The following is a 12,269-nucleotide window of genomic DNA, read 5'->3' as shown; positions in this document are numbered from 1 at the left end:
TGGGCCTTTGATTTGCGAAGGGTTAAATGGCCAAATTGCCGAAACGCTGGCGCGCTCCCTTTGATCCTTTTGGACGGACTCCTTTCGCACAGCGATTTGCAAAAAGTGTTCCCGAAACATTTCTCGGATTGTACTATTTGTTTATGGCCATATTGAGTTTGATTTTGTTTCGATTAAAACCACAATGGAGGAGCCTTTGTCGGAGCGGTAGACAAAGCCAGAAAGAGTTGTCAGTAGAGGAAATTTGCTAACAGATTTTGACAAGTAACTGGAGTGATAAAAATGGTAGCATTACCCATAGGGGCAGACAGAACTGAATAAATATATTTATATATATTTTTTAGATGTTCGCAATCATTCTAAACTCCACCCTTTCCTTCTAAACTTGAGTGGAAATGAATGAACAGGAACAGGAAATGTTGTCCTGTTTTTACTTTGCTATTTGCTAAATTTATTGCACTTATTTGTTCCGAAAACATTTAAAGAGCTTACAAGATTTAAATAAATTATTCCAAGTTAAAGAAACAACCAAATATAATAGAAGCAGAACGGTCCCACAAGTGGTTGCTCAATTGCTCCCCCCCCCATGACCTTAAACAACTTATACTTATAGAGATAAGAAAACATTTTGTGGATATGATCTTCTAAGTGCGGCTCCCTTCTCGCCGAAAGAAAAACACGGACAAAAACCCCTAACAGAATGGAGCAAATAGCATTAAACACATTCCCTCGAACCCTTTGTAACCTCATGTGTGTGGCCCTCGGGCTACGAGCATTTACCAGATTGAAATAGAAGCAGCAGCAGGAGAACCATGTAGAGGCACCCAGGAAAAGCTGCCACCGCCGAATGCAATCGATGCACTGCAGCCGCACAATTTCCATTGTATTGGTGATTAATTTCTAGCCTCCGGGTGGCTACAGATGATGATGTCCTGTCTGTCTGTCTGTCTGTCTGAGGTTATCCCCACCACAACTGCTGCTCGCTCGCTCGCATCAACCGTCGCCTTTGTAAACAAGTTGACAGACAGGCATCCGGACCCGGACGCGAACGCGGACCCGGACTCGATACTGGTCCTGGTCCTGGTCCCGGTCGCCCTCTGCCCCTCTCCATCCTTCCCGCAGTCGCGATACGAACTGTATTGACGTCTGATGAGCGGATTATCAGCTGGAGCTGGATGCGAAGTGTTGCCCCTACCCAAACAAGTGTTGGATCGGGGTTTTCTCACCGCACAATACACAATAACTGCGCCATTTTCCACTGCTTTTCTTCAGCTTCGAAAAACTGATTGAATATAGGTTTTCACATCGGATTATGACTCTGAGTATTTTGGTTCCCCCAGCCTGCCCCTTAAATCATTGAACAAGAACCAATCTTATAGAAAAATACCCAACTTTAAAGCACATCTATAAGGTGTAAGGTATAAGGTATACAAATAAACAAATCCAACTGTGATTTAAAAGAGCTCAGTCCAAGCTATCTCAAAGGTTTGTGCCGAGTGAGTTGAAGCATCGATCTAATACCCCAGCTGCCTCCCCAATAAACCAAATCCATTGGAAGCATTCATGGCTCCCCCTGCTGGGATGCGTTTCCGAGCAAGTTGGCACCAAGCTCTCCCCGTTTAGGTGCCGCAATCAACTCTAGTTTTGTAGCCAATAAAGTGCACCAGAGTGGGCGGATTCGACTGACGCTGACGTGCAACAAAGTTGGGATGTAAGTTCCGGTTGCCGTTCCATCATAAATGTAGGGCAATAACAGCTAGAGAAATTGTGTGGCAGGATCATAAAAAGCCAGCGGGCAATGGCAACGGCAACGGCAACGGCAACGCAGCACAATTTATCCTATAGGCCACTAAAAAGTGCAAGATGAATTACATTTTTGCAGTCTTGGGGCAATCTCTTTCCCATCTCGTTCTCTCCACCCGATCCGAGCTCTTGGCCATCTTTTCCGCTCTGTCCCAGCTTTTGTGTGTGTGTAGGTAAGCGTATAATGAGCTGCCGCTCTTTTACATTTTAATTTCCGGCCACGTTCAGATAACTGTCCGAGAACGTTCCGTTCCGTTCCGTCCCGCCCGATGGTCCGTCCAATACGAGGCACCGCACCGGACAGCAGCAGAGATTTGCGGATTTGGTTTTTGTCTTCTCCTGGTTCCATACGCACGGGTCCGTGTATGTGTCTTTGCTCCTCCGTTGTCTGCCGCAATTATTTAAATGAGATTACAAGGGACTTATGCAGCGGAAATCTCATTGTGCGAGTATGTGCGCTGTTCATTTGAGCCGTGTTCCTGTTCTGTGCCCTGTTCCGTTTTAGCCCGGCTCACATTACGGCTTAGCAGACGTGTGTCAAAAGTTAGCCGGCCAATTGTTTGGCTTTGTCAAAACAACAATAAAGTTGACTCCTAATTGTTTTTTTTTGTTTTTTTTTTTGCAATAGCTTGGATTATCCTTAGGTGGGTGCAGAGGTTGGGTTCGGTTCGGGCCTTTAATGAGTTGTCCAGTCGTTTCTCCCCACTCACCGACAGCTGTCCAAGGCACAAGGAATATGGTATATTCCTTATCAGAGGAGTATCAGTATCAGTATCAGAGGAGCTCTTAGAGTTCGAATGACTTTGGTTAAACCAAAGTACAAATTGCTGCAATAAATCCCCATCTTTGAAGTTGAAATTGAACTGTAGGCCTGTGGCTCCTCTTTTAGCGAATGCAAAACATTTCTGATTCTGGCAAAGCCTTGACCAGCTCTACTTTGCTATTTCCCTGCCATTCTACAAACACATTGTTCTCTCTCTAAAGATGTCCAAGCCCCGAGTACCTGGCCATAGCACGCAGAAAGGCTTTCAGCCATTTGACGACTGCAAAGCCACACCTTGAGTGCCCTGACCAACCGGCCATCCATTGAAACCACCAATACCACAGGATATTTATGCATACATATGTACGTGTGTCCGAGTGTGTATGTACAATAAAAAGCAAACATTGAAAGGCTACCTTCGTGGACCGAATCGGCCGATACCCTGGCCAGATCCTTGCATCGGCTCGTGATGGGATGTATCGAATTGACTGCGGACTCTCATCGAGAATTTATGGGGTCGCACCTGAAGGGTATACAAACAGAAACACAAACACAAACACAAACAACAGACCACAGGAAGAACAGCCACAACAGCGATGACAATTTCCATTTCCATTTCCATTCTCAGCTGAAAGTGTCGTGGGTGGAGGGGTGTTGGTGTGGCCTTCAGCTGGAGTGCAGCCGGTGGGAGTGGGAGTGGGAGTGGAGCTGGAGCTGGCGCTGACTAAGCTCAAGCTCAAGGCCACCGCAGACAGGAATGACAGTCTATGTGGTTGCTGCCGCTGCCGCTGCTGCTGCTGCTGCTGCTGCGTTGTGTCTGTGGCAGGGAGAGCAATCTAGAAAAATTACTGCAATATGAAATAACAGTAACTATTGTGCTAATAGGATTAAAATGTATGCAGCACAATGACAGCCATAACGGGGGTGAGAGGGGAAAACTGTCTGCCACTGACAGCCGCAATGGCAGGGAGCGGGGACAGAGAGGGACAGCTCCTATGGCTCCCATAGGTGTCTGTCAACAGATGCTGACCATTTTCCACTGGACAAACTCACGTCTGTACACATGCCCGTACACATATTCTTTTGCGGTTTCGACGCACGAAAATGGGACAACCCACAGATACGGGGGCAAAGTAAGTGCAATTTGCGTGCCGTGGCGCATACAAAATGTTGCAACTTTGTGGCTAATCGGATTCGGGCTTCTCTTCTTCAAGCGGAAATTAACTATGGGACCCGGATGCCGTGGGATACGTGGGATACGTGTGGGCTACCCTTTGTCCGACCCACACAGCTTGTCCTTGCAAGGATCCCCTATCCCCTCCTCCTATCGCCTCATTATGCTTCGATTTAGTGGGTCGGGCTCTATCAGGTCCTATCATGATGAAACCAAGGGATTACTATTGAATCGAGTCCAGTTCGGTTCGACTCGTAGTACTGTTTTTGAACATACTCGTATGTAGGTTAACGATCAACCGAAGGTTGTCTTGGCCCTCCCGGCGGATTTCATAAAAGTTTCCACGAGCTGAAGCTGGTGCTGGGGCCACAAGTTTGAAATGACTTTGGAGAACTAATTAGAAAATGCCGGATGCACAACACTTTAATCGAAAAAGTTGCGTCAGAGCCGGAGCAGCCACCATTTCTGGTGACTGCTGCACACATAAATCCACGAGTATCTGTCGTTCTCAGTTAGGGACAGCGTTTGAAGTACGAGAGTACATCAGGGAAGTGTCAGCCTGAAGTCAGCCTGAGAGCTTTATCGTGTTACTGCATACAAACACATCACGGCCAATGGTTTAGCACTCAATCTGGGGGAAAGCTCATAAGGCAAGGAAGTAGAAAAGGAAAAAACCAAAGAACAAAAAAGATGAACGTTGAACGTTGAACGTTTAGAGTTGCAAACCGAAGCTCAGATGCGCTCTACTCTGACAAATTACTGTTCGAACCATGAAAATCCCATTTGGCAATCCCTAACAATATCAAACAAAGTGGAAAATTTCAATTTGATATTTGGGCACTCGAGATGAGGCCTAGGGGTTGGCTTGGCCTTGGCGGCTGGTGATGATAGGTTGCAGTTGATGCCACATGCAACACCTTTCCATATGCCACATGCTTTCCACAGGGTGCGGCTAGCTCACTCTCGTCTCTCTTTTGTCCTTTGTTTGGGGTACTTTTGCAGGGATTTTTTCAATCATTTTGGGGTGAAAAATGTGAAAATTGTGAAAATTGTGGGCTTGGCTGTTTATCGCTTTGAATGCAGTTTACATAGGTGTCAATTAGCAACGGTGCGGTTGGCTGAATCTTAATGGAATTATCGTTGATGTTTTCGCAGTTCTCGTGCTCTCCACTCCTGTGGGATGTTACGGGACGGGACGGGACGGGACGGGAGGTTCCTCTGTTGATGCACACTTGGCTGATAGCCGAAGGGATCGAAAAGGGATTAGTGTTCGCACTTCAGAATCCTGAGTATGATACCCGGCCACGAAAATATTACTCAACATTACCCCATAGTAATTGTTTTGCCAGTTTAATTTAATTTTTAATTTAAGTTACCGATTATAATCCTTAGTTATTACTATGTTTGAGTGCCACATGTGATTGATATTGCAGTTGCAATCAAAATTGTAATTTGAGAGGATACATTTTCAAACCAGTTACTCGACGAGTTTAGGCATATACATACTTAATTATAGGGAATTCGTTTTGTGGTGGATGTGGATGTGTGTAACACCCAGAAGAAAGCGTTTTCGACCCCACAAAGTACTATATATATTCTTGATCAGCATTAAAAGTCGATCCACCCAGATCTCAGAGACTATAAGAGCTGGAGAGACCCAATTTCTTATCATATTACACTGTTTCAAGTATATCACTTCCTTCCCCACATGACATGAATTATCATATCTAATAGGTTATCGAATCTGGATCAGATCGGATCAGTATTATACATGCGCTTTCCGTTCTCTTACACATATGTACACTCTTGCTCGTGCTGTGTGCGCCCTCTGGACGAGGAGAGCAAGATATAACGGCTGGTGTAGGTGTGAGTAGAGAGAGAGAGAGAGAGCGCCTTCGTTGTACGGAAGTACATAACAGAGAAGTTCGACTGTAGGTCATTAGGTGGTAAGAGCATAAACGAATTGCAAGACTTAAAATTTACTAGCAGACATGGTTCCTCTCTTTTTCTCTATCTTTTTCACCTCGCTCATAACAAATGAGAGCAAAGTTGAGAGAGATCGTTGGGTGATATTTCCCCCATCCCGTATTGCGCGAAATTTTTTACTTACGTATCAAATAAATTGTACAAGTTAAATAAATCATGAGGTCACATATATACTGACTGAGTATAGGGTATAAAAGGCGCCGCTCACAGCGTTCGTATTCCTTTTTATTAAGTTCATTTAATAAGAGTCCATTTCTCCATTTTAAGGGACAGAACTTTCCGTATTCCTCCTTCCTATTAAAGCTTTGAAGTGACAAATTTGTTCCCATTCTACTCTTATCTTTTTGTTCCGTATACGAGTAGGTTTAATCCTAAACTTGATGTTCAGTTTTCTTAATCAATCGATTTTAGAGCCACTTTACGGGTTACGGCGCGTTCTGTGCCATCCGTTAAACCGATGACAGCCAAAAAACATAGAGAGTGATGTATTACCCGAGTTACGGCTATGAAATGCTACGAAATCAATAAAAATCCTTTTACCAGATCTGCGACATGCCGCAGACACGTTGGGAGCGTTGCTATCATCCTCCATGTGTGCGTGTGAGTGCGGCACAGGCGACCTGGACAATATTTATCATTGACCGAGCAGAGCACAGTTTTATTATCCAAACTAATTTGAGGGTTGGTCCTGGATTTCGGTTCGTTTCATTTACCGCTCTCTATGTCACCACTCCCTTCCGGAGAGGGAGAGGGAGAAGGAGAACGAGAGTGAGCGCGAGAGCGAGAGCGAGAGGGAGAGGGAGCCCTCTCTGGAAGTAATCTTTCTTCTCTGGGTTGTTGCCATGTTTTGATGTCATTCGCTACACGTGCTTAATTTCATTTAATTTATTTAATACTTGAAAAATACGTTTTTGTTCACTTTTGTATTGTGCGAGTACAACCCCTCCTCTCCCGCTCCTTGTCCACTGATACGTTGCACACACTCGGTCCTTCGATTAAACGGCGGCACTTGGGCGTGTACAACTGCCAATGAATTCGAATTTCGCCTTTCGCCACGCTGCGTAACGGGCAACGGAATGGAAACGGTAGAGGAGCGGAGCGAAGAGGAAGAGGAGAGGAATGCAAAAGCAGCAGCGAAAGCGAAATCTCGAGCGTAAGACAAATCGCTCGCTTGGGAATTGTTGAGGCAAGGAATGCCTGCTTTCCTTTCCTTTTCGAGTGTGAATGATTTTTCAGAACTGTAAGGATTGTTACAACGGGTCGGACATGTTTTGCATAGGAGCATTTTGCAGAGATTTAAGAGGTTTAATGAGATTTTTGTGATTGATTTCATCGTGCTGGATAATTAGGCAAAGAATAAAGAGTAGGTGCACGACTAATTAGCTCAGGCTCCCCCTTTACCATCCTCGAGTGCTCTCTGGTTCGTTGGTTGTCATGGCTAGTGATCATCGCATTTGTGGACCACATCTGATGGTCTTTACATGAGCATACTCGGAATTAACGCCCTTTCCAGGCTGACAACCGACCGAAACCGCACTCTCTCTCATCCGCTTACACATCCTTGCCTTGTGTCCTGTGTCCTGTGTCCTGGTCTCGTGTAATAATGTGTGAGTGTATTTCCCTAAGCGGATTTACGCTGGAAGTGAATCCTGCCATTTGTGTGGGAGTGGGGAGCCTACGTAGACAGTGGAGCATTGGAGCAGCCAACTTGCCAGCTTGGCCGAACAGTTCCGTGTAGCCTAGCAACAGTACCTTCTCATTACTCAGGACAAGCACAGAGCCAAGGACCACTGTTGGATAGAGATAGCCATTGTCCTTGTTAATTCGAAGCGATGAGCGGCCTGGGTCCGGCAGCCTGTTGGCTGGCGCACAAACGCATCGAGTCCTGGTCCCGGATGGCCAAGGAGCGCGTGGGTGCGGTTCGGCGCGTTACCATCGATCGAAACTCCGGGGACGAGAGCAGTGCCAGTGGGAGCAGTACTGCGGGCAATAGCACCATACAGACCCTGCCCACTGGCGAGACAGCCCCTGCCGCTGCAGCAGCAGCAGCCGCAGCCGCAGCCCCCAGCTCGGGCCCCTCGACAACACCGCCGCCACAACCGATGACACCGCCGCCGTCGGCCTCGTCCGTGACATCCACCACCAGTGGAATAGGAAGCGTTTCGGCCGGTAGTGGCAGCGATAGCTGTGATTTGACCACGGACTCGGAGGTTCTTATTATATTAGGGGGAATCCCTTCGAGAAGTGCATTAACCCCTCAATTTCCGTATGTTTGATTGTGTTCCCGCAGGAAGTCAACATAGCCAAGGAATCGCAACCCATCCAGCCGCCCAGTCAGATGCATGGCCTGGCCATGGGTGTCAACCATCACATGGGACCGGGAACGGTGGCCGGATCGGACATCTTGCGCGGCCCCGTCGAAGTCTTTCACAGCCCCTTGCACTTGCACCACCAGAGCCGCTCGTTTCCGCCGCGTCTGCAGCGCACACCGTCCATATCCAGCCAGAGCAGCGTGGACAGTGCCCCATCCCGGCATTCGGTGAGTGCCCTTCTTTGTGTCCCTCCTGGTGGCCCACCATTTCGTGCTCATCATCGAATGTTCGAAACGCAGGGTCATCGCGGCTCCTCCCCCCAAATACGGACCTTCGGACCGGACGGACGCAGCTCGCTGCCGAGCGAGCCGGCTTTCCCACACCACCTGGCCCGATCGCCCAGTCCGATGCGCACCATCTCGCTGGATGCCAGGTGCGGCAGTCCCGCTCACGCCGCCGATCCGGGGGACTTGCGCACGCCCAGTCCCTCGCAGAGCAGCCTCGCCTCTCTGGCCGGAGCCACTGCTGTTGTGGGCGGCTCTAGTCGTGTTGTGGGCGTGGCCGGGGGTCGCTGCCTGTCGCCGCTGCTGATACCGCCAAGATCGCAGCCCGGCATGGATCCCGCCATGGGTCCAGCGTCCCCCTTGGGGGCGCTCCAGCCGGACCTATATCGATTGCCGGACGGACCCGTCTACCTAACAGCGCCGGAGTCGAGTCACGCCGTCGGTCGACTTCACCTGCGTGTGAAATACGACTACCATCTGTTTGATCTGACAGTGCATCTGATTGAAGGTTTGTACGGAGCGATTTAATACGTATATTAATAAGTAAATATGTAAACCCTAACGCTCCGCTCCGCCCCCACCAGCTCACAATCTTAGCCCCATCGAGGAGGGTGGCTTCCGCGACCCCTACGTCCGTCTGATGCTCCAGCCAGAAGTGGACAGCCGGAAGCGACAGACGCACATCCATCGCGGCGAATCGAATCCGTACTTCGACCAGCACTTCAAGTTTCCGGTTTCGCGAGATCAGCTGCAGGGCAAGGAACTGATCCTCCAGGTGCTCGACTACGATCGCTATTCCCATAACGACATCATTGGGGAGGTTCGCCTCTCCGTTGACGGCTTGGACCTGTCAAAGTCAGTTGAGGTGAGTAGTAGACTAGAGTGTAGAGGGAAGTAGAATGCGTACTAATCATACGATTGTACCCCTAGATCTGGGGAGATTTGCTGCGGACTAAGAAGCCCAAGGAGGATCGACCGGAGTTGCTGTGCTCGTTGAACTACTTACCCCAGGCGGAACGTCTGACGATTGTTATAATGAAGGCCCGAAATCTGGACACTGTGCAGGAGCCGTATGTCAAGGTGGGTTGGGTTCGTCGTTCCCTCACCCTATGGGGAAGAGGACTGTAAGTGCTTGAGCCCTCTTTCATCTGTTGGATCTGGATACTTCACAGATTTATCTGATTCAAAATGGCAAGCGTATCAAGAAGAAGAAGACCAGCATTACCAAGTCGGACGATCCCACCAATCCCATCTGGAACGAGGCGTTCACGTTTAATCTGCAATCAAATTATCTCCACAGTGCGGCCATTGAGGTAACCTTTGACCTTTCGGCGGCAGTCAACTGAAGGAAGAGGCCGTCTCCTTTTTTTAACGGCTTTAACCGCTAATTCGAGCCAATTGCCCCATTTTATGTCGGCCCTGTTTTAATTGAAAATTCCTCTCCACCTCTCATCTCCCTCCGCAGATCTATGTGGTTGGAGCCGGTAGCGAGGCAGCGGAAATTGGCTGTTGCGGCCTTGGCCCCCAGGAGAGCGGCACCGGCTGCCAGCACTGGCACGACATGATTAACAATGCCCGCAAGCCCACGGCCATGTGGCACTATATCCGCTAGGCGTCCAGGCATCCGCTGGAATCAAACATTATCCTATCCGTACAATATCACAGTATGCTGGGGGACACCCATTAAATAATTATGATTTTCAAATATGTAATTGCAGCAGCATCGTGTCTGTATCTAAATCCGTAACTGTATACTGTGTATCTGTGTGTCTGTAACTGTAATCGTATCCGTACCCGTATCCGTACCCGTATCCGTACCTGTATCCGTATCCGTGAATGAATATTCCATTGAACCTTAAACGAGAACCAGAATATATAAGCGGAGTCCTAGCTGCACAGTTTGAGCCACTAAATGTTTGAAATCTCAACTGGAAAAATCAAAGTCAAATCTACATATTTGTATATTTGTCGGCTATGCTCGTTTATAGGCTTCAACCAAGCGAAGCGGGAACTTACCCTCCATTAAGCTCAAATCAAAAGTTCCTACACCGGAAAGAAAACTGACAGATTTCCAGTAAAGAAAGGGCAATTTGTTAAACGTTTCTGTTGTGCATTTTGTGCAACGGTTATGAGTGAAATCCTGACAAAAAGCACAGAAACAATAAATGAAAGAAATGGTAATCGCACATACATAATACTTACACATGTCAACCAGACTCGTTGACATCTCAATCGACGTCAACAGTTTGAGGACTTGAGGAGCGGAGGGAGCCTTCTTTCTCTTCTTCTGAGAGGCATTCAAGTGTGCGTTTCTTAAATAATTATGAATACTATACACATTCATATACCGCACCGCATAAGGAGCGGGCCATACTTTCCGTATCGTGTAGGTCGTATAGGTCGTATAGGTGAGTGGTCGTCAATCATGTAGGAAGGAAACCTCCCTCAAATTGGCTCAGACGACAAAAACCATCCAAAGGAGTAGAGTGGAGAGTGGAGAGTGGAGTCTCTTTTGTGCCGGCGACAGTTGACAAATTGCCATCCTGCTGTTGTCCTTTTGCAATGCGATCCTAGGTGTACTTGAATGGGTGTGTGCTGTGCCATGTGTGTTTCTCGTCAACGACAGCGACAGCGACAGCGACAGCTTCTCCGCAGCTCCGCAAGAGAGAGGGCATAAAACTTATGCTAATTGTTAACTTAAATATTCCTTCCAACTCAGTACGAGTATATCTAGGGGGTGCCCCGAAAAGGGGTAATCCACAGGCATTTCTCAACCACTCCGACTTGCTTTTTATGCATCTACTTACAACGAGACATTCAACCACTCCACTCGGCGTGCCATCTTATTTCTTATTTCTAATAGCGATAGGAGGAAGAAGGGACTGCTGATTTTTTTTTTTAATAAAGATATGCGTGTGTTTTTGGTGTTGTTGGGAAATATGTATGTCCTTAAGATACTAATGCATGTGTAAAACATGCTATATACATACTACATAAATATACAAATAATCCGACTACTAATTATAACATAATGTATCTAATATAACAATTTTCAACAAAGACTTGAAAAAGGACACAGCACGTGTTAACTATACAAGAAAAGACATACTCTAAGAAGCCAGTATATAAATTCATACACACACGAAATCCTTCTTTGAAATCCTTTTCAAAAATGAATAAACCTAAATCAAAATCAAAATCAAAAGAAATGCTGAAGTAACTCCGACTTAAACGAAACTCTCCGAACAACATGAACTTGCACATAAAATCAAAAACAGACAACAAATTGAAATATACGAAACTGCAAACACCTCCAATATTTCCTATATACGAGTATGTACACACGTGTATTTAGTACACAGGCTTCAATATGTTGGGTGTGTATGGGCTTATTGTAACCGAAGAAACTACTGGGTTACTGGGGAGTAACACCAAACAAAGTATAAATATAAATACACATGAAAACTACACAACAACCTAAGTACGAGTATATTCTATATATATAAATTATGAAATGTACATGTTATATTATATAAATGTGAATTTAAATTATTCGGTAAATAAATAACTACAGAGAATTTCAATGGCTTTTATTGAATGGTAAATGGAACATAAGCTTTACTTTAATATTTTTCACCCGGTACTCGAAGAGACTATAGGGAGGGAATACTATTTTTGTGTAGATGAGTGTAACAGCCCGAAGAAAGCTCTTTCTCTCACAGACACTCTTCCCCGGGCAGTGTGCAACCGTGATAAGAAGGCCCGCAATAGGTGGTGAGGGGGAAGGGACATCCAAGTATGTATGTACCTACAAAACTACCTATGGAATATAGAATATTCCGTCAATAAGTCGCAATAAGTCTCTCTCTCTCTGTTTGATGCGCTGAGAGCTAAATATTTACATATAAACTGACTCAGTAGAGTCACGGCTAGTGATCGCTATTGGA

The 12,269-nt window shown here is 46.6% G+C and overlaps 1 protein-coding gene across 2 annotated transcripts in view; it reads left to right on the top strand.

Moving 5' to 3' along the window:
* LOC108151225 (synaptotagmin-5) overlaps positions 1-11,900 on the top strand; it is a 46,470-nt gene extending 34,570 nt beyond the window's left edge. The window contains exons 2-8 of one of the 2 annotated variants that reach the window (XM_017279718.2): positions 7,494-7,936; positions 8,017-8,265; positions 8,338-8,830; positions 8,907-9,187; positions 9,253-9,402; positions 9,495-9,635; positions 9,788-11,900. In XM_017279718.2, coding sequence (XP_017135207.1) covers positions 7,559-7,936; positions 8,017-8,265; positions 8,338-8,830; positions 8,907-9,187; positions 9,253-9,402; positions 9,495-9,635; positions 9,788-9,934 — 1,839 coding nt within the window. In that variant the 5' untranslated portion in view covers positions 7,494-7,558 and the 3' untranslated portion in view covers positions 9,935-11,900. The remainder of the gene's footprint in view (positions 1-7,493; positions 7,937-8,016; positions 8,266-8,337; positions 8,831-8,906; positions 9,188-9,252; positions 9,403-9,494; positions 9,636-9,787) is intronic. The other variant, XM_017279722.2, reaches the window with a different exon arrangement.
* The last annotated feature ends 369 nt before the right edge of the window (positions 11,901-12,269 follow it).

Source organism: Drosophila miranda, chromosome XR (assembly GCF_003369915.1).
Source record: "Drosophila miranda strain MSH22 chromosome XR, D.miranda_PacBio2.1, whole genome shotgun sequence".
Taxonomy (NCBI): Eukaryota; Metazoa; Arthropoda; class Insecta; order Diptera; family Drosophilidae; genus Drosophila; species Drosophila miranda.
The sequence above is the reverse complement of the archived record's forward strand: the minus strand, read 5'-3'. Positions and strand labels throughout refer to the sequence as shown.